This window comes from Rhinolophus sinicus, chromosome 1 (genome assembly GCF_057876585.1).
Source record: "Rhinolophus sinicus isolate RSI-liver-muscle chromosome 1, RSI-T2T, whole genome shotgun sequence".
Lineage (NCBI taxonomy): Eukaryota > Metazoa > Chordata > Mammalia > Chiroptera > Rhinolophidae > Rhinolophus > Rhinolophus sinicus.
The window spans coordinates 156,188,740-156,198,172 of record NC_142501.1 but is presented as its reverse complement, the minus strand read 5'-3'; the positions used below and the strand labels follow the sequence as shown (position 1 = coordinate 156,198,172).

The following is a 9,433-nucleotide window of genomic DNA, read 5'->3' as shown; positions in this document are numbered from 1 at the left end:
GAAATCCAGAATAAAAACAGCAAAAATTTTTCTTTGTAAATTCCTTATATTAGGTTGGTGCAAAAGTAATTGCGGTTTTTGCAATTATTTTTAACCTTTTAAACTGCAATTACTTTTGCACCAACCTAATATTATTTTATGTATACTATTTTTGTTGATCCCCATAGGCCTTGAATGCTAGTCATGACGGATGGCAAGGAAGCTGGAGAAGCTGCTAGGTGTTTTATTCCACACCCAAGCTTGGGGAAAACCCATGAAATGGTAAAGGTATTGGCAGCTACCGTGTTTCCCCAAAAATAAAACCTAGCTGGACAATCCGCTCTAATGCGTCTTTTGGAGCAAAAATTAATATGACCCAATATTGTATTATATTATATTGTTATATTATACTATATTATTATATAAGACCCGGTTTTATTTTACTGTAAGACTAGGTCTTATATTAATTTTTGCTCCAAAAGATGCATTAGAGCTAATTGTCCGGCTAGGTCTTCTTTTTGGGAAAACACGGTACTGAGAGAGGAGTAAGGCAGAGTGATTCTCTAAGAGCTTCAAACAGGAGGAAAGTGGAACTGAAGAAGTCCCATATGGATCTGATAAAGGTGTTTGGGGTTGAGGAGTAGGAACCCCAGGTCTGGTTTCCACACACACAAAACACACACGTTAAAGAAGTGCAGTAAGTAAGAGTTTAAGCATTGGAAAATTAAAGACTGGTTTCAAATCCTAGTTCTGCCAGTTTCTGGCTGTGAGAACTTGAGTTCCTCCAAGCTTAAGAGTATACCTCAAAAATACAAAGTAAAAGGGAGAAACAAAGAACCTAGCTCTCTTGGCATCAAGTTCAGCATAATTTTCCATTTTCCTACATAACCTGTGGATAACATGAGAGACTAGAGAAGAGCACTTTTAAAAGTGCCTTTCTGTTTTTTGTCTAATACCCTTTATCTGAGACCCATGTAGCCAGATCCATTTCAGAATTCAAAATTTTTTGGATTTTAGAAAAGTCATATACTAAATGCATTATGTAACCATACCTCACCCTCCTGCAGAGGTGTTAAGTACTTTAATATTTCACAGTAAAACTTAAGAGGTTTCACGATAAGAGGTATAAAGACTATTAACCTCAGATCAGGTTAAATTTGTACTGAATCAAGAAAATACTTTGTTTTTCGAACTTTTCAGATTTTGGCATTGCAGATAAAAGACATAGGTTTGGAATACCCAGCCAGTTGTGAGCATGCTACTACCTTAACACTTCCTTACCAGAACTATTACTACTCCTTCAATTTGGGAATTCCTTTTCTCCTGTGGGAATCCTGGTGTAACTAAAGGATGATCAGGGTCCTGTCTGATGACATACAGGTTTATTAAGAAACCTCTAAACCAACTCAGAAAATGAGAACAAAGGCAGAATAAGGGGCCCTGAACACTGACAAGCAGTGGTTATACAGCCCATGCATTTGTGTACACCAACCCAATAAGTTCTGTAAAATGATGTTTATCGACTTAATAAGCTTGGTTATAAATTTCTCCTTGCCACCCTCATTATTGCCTAGAAAACAGAAGCCATCATAAAAGCAAAAGTGGAGAGTCAGGGTGCTTCCAGTAAATCTGAAGTGTGATAGTAAAATAACATACTAGAAGGGAATAGGAACCAGCCGCCAGCCTTATATGGCTCCTTAGTAAAGGAGGCTATATTTTGCCTCATGCTTGTAAAGGTAAACTTAGGTCATCAAGAAAATATGACACTGTACTCATTATGCCGTTCAAAATAAGTGAGTGTAAAACATCGCTTAATCATGGTTAAGCCTTAAAAGAATATTTAGAATCTTTGTGTTACAAAAATGCATCATTCCAGACAGTATAAACTAAAACATTAACTATTTAAATGTACAAGACAAATGAACCTAATTATCAAAACAGTTAATTTTTATGAGTATATATTTCTTTACACACAGTAGATATTTTGTGCATACTATATGTGCAAAATAACAAGGTGTTTTTACTAAAACATGCAGACGCAATGCACATCAGCATGGATTAGCATTTCTATTCCTAGTCTTTTCCTCAAATATCAATTACTGACATTGGGCAGCTGTGGCTAGTACCATCAAAACAGTATTAATGTGATGGTCCAAACACAAATGCCTCTAAACACAAATACCTCTAAATAATACTTTGAGAATACTCTAAAATACATATTTCCTTTTGAAACTTAGGTATCAGGGTAAAATTAAGATTCTCTAATACTGTTGAAGGGTCTACAACAATGAAGACAAAATTAGTTAAAATCTTACCTTCATGGAAAGGTCAAATAAATATTTTGCTAACTGTTCTCATGGTAATAGTACAATAGTTACACCTGATCCACAAGGGACACATTCTAAGACTCCCAGTGCATGCCTGAAACTTTGGATAATACCTAACCCTCGTAAATACTACGTTTTTTTCTATACATAATACACTTCCCGGCTTCTCTTTGGCATACCCAAATTTGCCATCATCATTGCTCTTGCGCATTGGGGCCTTATAAAGTAAAATAAGGTTACCTGAACACAAGCACTGCGATACCTCCACAGCTGATCTGTTAACCAAGACGGCTACTAAGTGACTAATGTGCAGGGAACTTACACAGCGTATATACTCAGGACAAAGGGATGATTCACATCCAGGACAGGACGGAACAGGATGGCACAAGATTTCATCATGCTACTCAGAATGCAATTTAAAACTTATGAATTATTTCTGGAATTTTCCATATAATATTTTCAGACCGCAGTTGACCACAGGTAATAGAGGATAAGAGGGGACTACCAAGTTTACCAAGTTTTCCCGAAAATAAGACCTAGCTGGCCAATCAGCTGTAATGTGTCTTTTGGAGCAAAAATTAATGTAACACCCGGCATTATATTATATTATACTCAGTACTATAGTATATTATTATATAAGACCCGGTCTTATATTAATTTTTGTTCCCAAAGACGCATTAGAGCTGAATGTCAGGCCGCGTCTTATTTTCAGGGAAACACGGTACTGTATATTTAAAGAAAACAAACAAAAACAATGGCTTCAAGGTCAAGCACATTTGGGTTTTTAAACCCTAGTCCTAATCATTGATTTATACAATTCCTAAGCTTTAGTTTTCTAGTACATAAGACACTAAGATACTAACTTCCAGGGTTGCTGTGAACATTAAAAAACATAATGCCTAACAAATTTTAAATGTTCAACATATTGCAAATACCTTCAATATTTCTCTAGGAATGAGTTCAGAGTGGGAATATCTATAGCAAAAATAAACAGTAATGAAAAGTCAAGATTCATGGCCAAAGATAACTATTTATTAATTTTTGTAATAAACATTCAGTTTCTTCCTTTAAAAAAAACCTAGAATTTAAATATTTCCCATCCCATCACCTACAAGTCTGTATACATTATTTACATCTCTCAATTAAAATTTATTACAGATTTTCTGACATTCAGTATCCTTTTAAAATAAAAATGACAAAGCAATTAAACTTTGATCAATAACTACAATTTGAGTAAACTTGGCACAGTTTACAATATAGCGCCCATGTCGCATTTTATATTTTAGACCATTTTCCCCTTCCAGCTACTTTAATATAGAGAAATTGTTTATCTCCAAAAAAGCAATATTCCTGTTTTTACACATTCTCTACAATACTCGCACAGTGTGGATCTTGACCTTATTATATGACACTGGCAGTATTCATCTGCTTTTGTCCCCACAAATGATTTCTATTAAAACTTTTAAGTGTTAAATGATTTCTATTGAAACTTTTAAGTGTTCTCATATTTACTGTATTCTCTCTCAATCTAGATTTCACGGCACTGTTCCTAGATAATTTTAAGTAATAATGTACAGGAAAAGTGAAAATAGAACAAAAGTGTTCCCCCCAAGATCAGTGTGCCCTTACCACCGTAGTTATGCATGTATAAAAATAACAAATACAATTTAGTGGCTGTAAAAAACTATTTCCGCTAAAAATAGTTATCTCAAACGAACAACTTAAGGAGGAAAGTGTTCTTAAAATGAAAATGCACTAATCTGTTTTACAGTTGGCACAATTAAGTATTTCAGAAACAAAATAAAAAGAAAACCATGTGCAAACCAGTAAGAAACACCCACACATAAGAATTTAATAATATATAAAAGAGAAATTAAATATTAACAAAATTTTTTAAATGATCTCAGCTTCGGTGACATATTTAAAGAAAGCTATCAACCAAAAAAAAAACCCAAAATGCCTATGTAATAAGTAGCATCTTCCAACAGTTCATCTGAAACCTGTTTATTGGCAACAAGTACGTCAGAAGCACTAAAAATGAGGACGTGCACAATCAACCTGTTTTGTTTTCCAAGTGGGTGTGTACTGGGAAGGTGGATGGTACAGAGAGTCAACAGCAGTAAGGAAGTAATTTATCTCCATGGAGAAGGAGATGACAAGTAAACATATAGCTAGAAAAGGCCAGTGATTTCACCATCCATCTTTGTGAACTATGATCCAAAGTTTTCTATAGTATAGTAGAAAAAAGAAAAAGAAACTACATCTAGAAAAAGAAACTTACATGTAGAAAAAGAAACTTACAATCACACTAGCAAAACTGAGAGTTCTCAATTTTTTAATCTGTATATTCTCTTTTGTCAAAATTTAAGTATCAGTTCCGTTACAAGTGGCAGACATGGAGCACAGTTTTATACCTTCAAAATTAATTCTTCTATGTGATTAGCTCATTAGGAAAGCCCTAAAAATTCAAATTGTCTACAATCAGAATTGTTATTATATCTTAAAATTCAACTTTTCCATTAAATCTCGAGATAGTTTTACCTCTAAACATTTATCTCATACACCATTAAACTGATAGCTGAACAACAGTAATCCCTACAGTGAATCTTAACATTATGACAAAACTCTAATATTTAAATTATTTTAGGAATGGTCCTTAAAGTATAAATCTAGAATAGTGTTTCTAAGAATTGGTACATTCTTTAATATCTCGGAAGAGTGTCAAAATAAGTAAAGTTTTCCTCTTGGTAAGCAGTCACATTTTCAAATTACAAATATACTTCTGGTCCCATATCTTTTAAAAAGACATTCACAATTTTATAAATGATATATGAAATGGTTATACAATTTTAAATATTTTACCTGTGATAATTAGGCTTAAAACTCAGCCTAATTAATATATAAAATTTATTCCAATTTCTTTGTACAATGATCTCCAGTCTTTAAATTCAAATTGTTCATCTGAGGGGGAAAAAAATTTTTTTTAAAGGATGGAGGTAAAAGCTGTTGTTTCTTTAAGTGACTTCTACCTTAAATATTGGATCCATTTTTTTTCTTATTATTCTTTCAATCAAAACTATCCTACAGTGGTCAAGGTTAAATTCAAAAGTTACCAGGGAAAGGAACAAAAAGTAGAAAACAAGAGAAAAACTTTGATTTTTTTTATTATATTTAACTGTAAGGTAATTAAACTAAATCTTAAAAAATAAAACCTATACATCCAAATGATACTGTCTACTTCAAAGTAGGACATCAGGAAACTACTCCTTTATTAAATGATGCTACCAATGCTCAAAAATATTTTCTTTTGCGAATTCAGAACGTATGGCACATTCTTTTGAACTTCCCTAATGGTTTAGTTCTAAGAAAAAAAAAAGTAGAGTTGGTTTGGTGAATAAGATAGGTCACTATTAACTGCCAAAAAAAGTTTTTGGTGCAACTAAAATGATGAAATAGATTTTCTTGCATAGTCATAAACCGATTCTCAAGGCGTCTTTGAAACATTCCAAAAACTTTACACCTTTGCAACATAGCTAGAATAAGTAGTGCTCCCAAAGGAACTACTCTGAAGATCAACTCTCATTTGGATGTTTAAGGTATAACATATTTATTTTAAAAGAAAGTCCTACAACTTAGTAATTGCATCTCACATATTTTACCATTTCAGTGGTTATCAAAACCTCTCTCAGAGAGGGTGTAGACAAAGATATAAAAGAAATCTGTCATTTTGCTCTTTTCCCATAAGCAAGGAAAATACTAATACATAAAATGGAGTCTGGTGATTACATGTAAAATATAAATATCCACATGGCCTGCATTTCCTCATAAGCCATTGTAGTGCTTTCTTTCCTGATAAACCAGGCAATAACTCAGTATGGGATATATTATACACTAAACATGTCTTTTCCTACATTTTATGCTGATAATTTAGAATTTACAAATCACAAAGGTAAAAAGTGATAGCAATCTAAAATCTTTCATTAAGGTACACTAACCTCCAAAGCCTCTACCAGCTAACTAAACCATGTTTATTGTTTTAGTGCAGTTTAATGCCATGGGTTATATGGCATAAGCAAGTCAGCAAATGAAAGCCAGTAGCACCATCTACTGCTAACTTAAAGATTTTCACTCTTTCTGTTAAGTTCTCTCCAACATCATTACTCCATCATTTAAAATAATTCCTAAAACTTGCTTCACATCGACATTTAATGAAAGCATTGTGACAATAACTTACTGCTTTATATTTTATGCTTTTATCAGCAGGTGAGAAAAACAACTTCTGCTTTGTATCTCTGTATAAAGAACGGGGGAGGGGAGAATCCTTATCTTGGTTATTTATAGAGATCTGGAAAGAGTCCAATAGACATTTATTTATAAGCAAGCTCTGCTGCAAAGCCAAGATCTGATCTTATTTTATAAAGGGCATCTCACTAACACTCATGGAAACCAAATGAATCAAAGCCATTTTTTATTAAATCAGTTATTTCTCCTATTCGCTGGTGAATATTTCCCTACTTGTAGCCATGTAACACCATGGACAATGCCAGGCCTCTCCCTGGGAGAACTTCTCTACTTTGTTACCATATACATACACACATGACTCCTTACATCCCAATAGCTGTTTAAAGAAATACTCATAAGCAGGCACCTGAGATTCTGGCATAGTGACAACAAACTCCTATATACATACAGTGGGAAAGTAGGTCCTACTACTAAACACTTATACAAACATTTTTCCTTTTTTACAGTGTACTGCTGTATAAGGCTTAAAAGAATAAGAACAATTTTTCATTATTCTCTCTACACTTGCTATTGCAACCCCTTTGTTATTAGGTTGATACGAAGTCAAATTCAGTATGAACGACTGCTTGCATAATGATGTGCTTCATGTTTCCAAATAGGTAGGACCCAAAAATCACTTGATGCCAAATTTTATTTCTGAACCAAACCATAATGGCTGATATTACATATTTGGATACTAAAAGATTTGTTTTAAGGAAATCAGCTGGTTCTCACTGCAATTTATAACTAAGTGTTACCAATGAATGTCCAATATGTTTGCCTCTGCCGGCCTCTCCTGTTACTTCTGTTGGTACTTAGAGAATGACTGCTATAAATTAAATGAAGAAAAAGGCAGTCCCTAGTGATCATAATTGTATTGGTATTAAATTGTATCACTGCTCTACTTGTTAATGGCAAAAACAAACTGATTTTATCTTAGATTCTTTTCTAAGTGTTTTTAGTCTACCCAATTTCAGAGCAAGATTTCTATTCTACAAGGAAAAAGGTATATTATTTCTAACTGAAGGAAACAGATTTACCAGAAACGAGAAAATTAAAACTGGAAGTCTGAAAATAATGTATTTCAAGCACACAACTGCAGTGAAAATGTTAATAGTTATTTTAAAAACCAAGTTTCTGAACTCTTTAATATGGGAATAATTCATTAGAAAGTCATACAAAATAAAATATAAAAGTTAATTACTGAATTAGCACTTTCATTGTTTGCTATCACTGCAAAGAAAAATATTTCCTGTCACAGTGAAAAAACTGAGAAGTCAGAATGCTTCAAATTGGGCCTATAATAAGCAAAGAAGGTATCATTTAAAAATGACAGGCAAACACTAGCTCCATTCACTGAATGGAAATGCTGGAAAGTGGTCAATTTCCCCAAACAGTCCTTGAATTCCGTATTTAATATCTATACCTAGAATTAATTTAACTTCTCATGGAAGTTGATTTCTAAAAAGAAGTCTCTGAGACTCTGCTTACAAGAAATTGATTAATATTTCCATGTCATTCTATTCAAGGGTTTTAAGACAAGACTTTAATCTTAAACTTGACTCCCCATAATTAATTTCATCCCCAAGTCCCCCTACAAATTAACCCCCCACAACCAAACACTCACTCCTATACCCTCATCTTCAAAGTAAAAGGGGGTTCTGAAGACTTATGGCTCATTTGGCAATTGCGAAGAAACCTCACAGTTCAGCGTCACCTCTGAAGATGGCAAACCTGTCTATAACCTGGAATATTTACACCTACAGTGCAGTTAACATGTAGAAAGAAGCCAAAATGCAATAGGTATTGCATTTCAACATCCTCAAGTTTCAATATCACAGATATCAAGAGATCAAAAAGACCTGCTTGTAGAACTTTAAGCATTTGTTGAACAGAATTATCATCAATATAAAAAATAATTAAGAAATACTAATTTTTTATATTCTACAGGCACACCTTTACAAATTGTATTTCTTCAATGTGGTAAGAGCTGGAGATGATCAATTTAGGTAAACTATGGCTTTTATCATAGATATTTTAAAACATGCATCATCAGTAAGTGCCCTGGGTAGTAATCCTAATATTGTTTCAAGCCCTGTTCAGTTCTATGTCTCTGCTTTGCACCTCAGAAGTGAGCCTGCCAAGGCACTTAAAAACGTAAGTCTTTTAGGGACTTCAAAAATTGGCCACAATTTATACAACACAGAACCCCGTCCATCAGCAGTTCAATCAATAAGCATTTTCTTTCAACACACAATATTATCAAAAATTCCAAAGTAACCAAAATCAAGTTAAAAAAACATACCATATGCCAGTAAGACAAAATTTATGCCTATCAAATGTACAGAGAATGGTTCTTGGCTTCCTCTAGCAATAGAATATGGTTTCATTTATTCAGAATACAGAAAAAAGAACCCAAACAAGCCCCCCCAAACTTAAGACAAAAAAAACCAAGATAAAAATAAAATCAACAAAATCCAAATACACTCCAGACAACTTCATTTGAGGAACAATTTGCACAGTTCTGCATCCTTTTATCTGTCCTTTGAGGTGAGTTTTTCAATCAGTTCTTGGAGTGGTGCAAGTTCTCTTCTATCAATCAGGTTGAACTCCTATGTGTGATAAAGAAAGGCAGAGGAAAAAGCAAAAACGTATTATTTACATTTCATTCCAAAGCAGATGTCCATCAATACTTCTTAGAAATTAGCTTTTAAAGCAAATAGAAGTCAAATCTTTTTCAAAAAACATTTTTTCTATTCTCTAGCTCTGTTTTAGGCAAATCACTTAACCACTTCTGATACTTTCACATTTGTAACAATACTAGGATAAATTTTCCTAACTCATAA

General features: G+C 33.4%; 1 protein-coding gene across 1 annotated transcript in view; it reads right to left on the bottom strand.

Annotated features, from left to right (window-relative positions):
- Positions 1 to 3,316: 3,316 nt before the first annotated feature.
- MOB1B (MOB kinase activator 1B) overlaps positions 3,317 to 9,433 on the bottom strand; it is a 48,977-nt gene continuing 42,860 nt past the window's right edge. Inside the window, exon 6 of the mRNA XM_019757098.3 lies at positions 3,317 to 9,199. Coding sequence (XP_019612657.1) covers positions 9,122 to 9,199 — 78 coding nt within the window. The 3' untranslated portion in view covers positions 3,317 to 9,121. The remainder of the gene's footprint in view (positions 9,200 to 9,433) is intronic.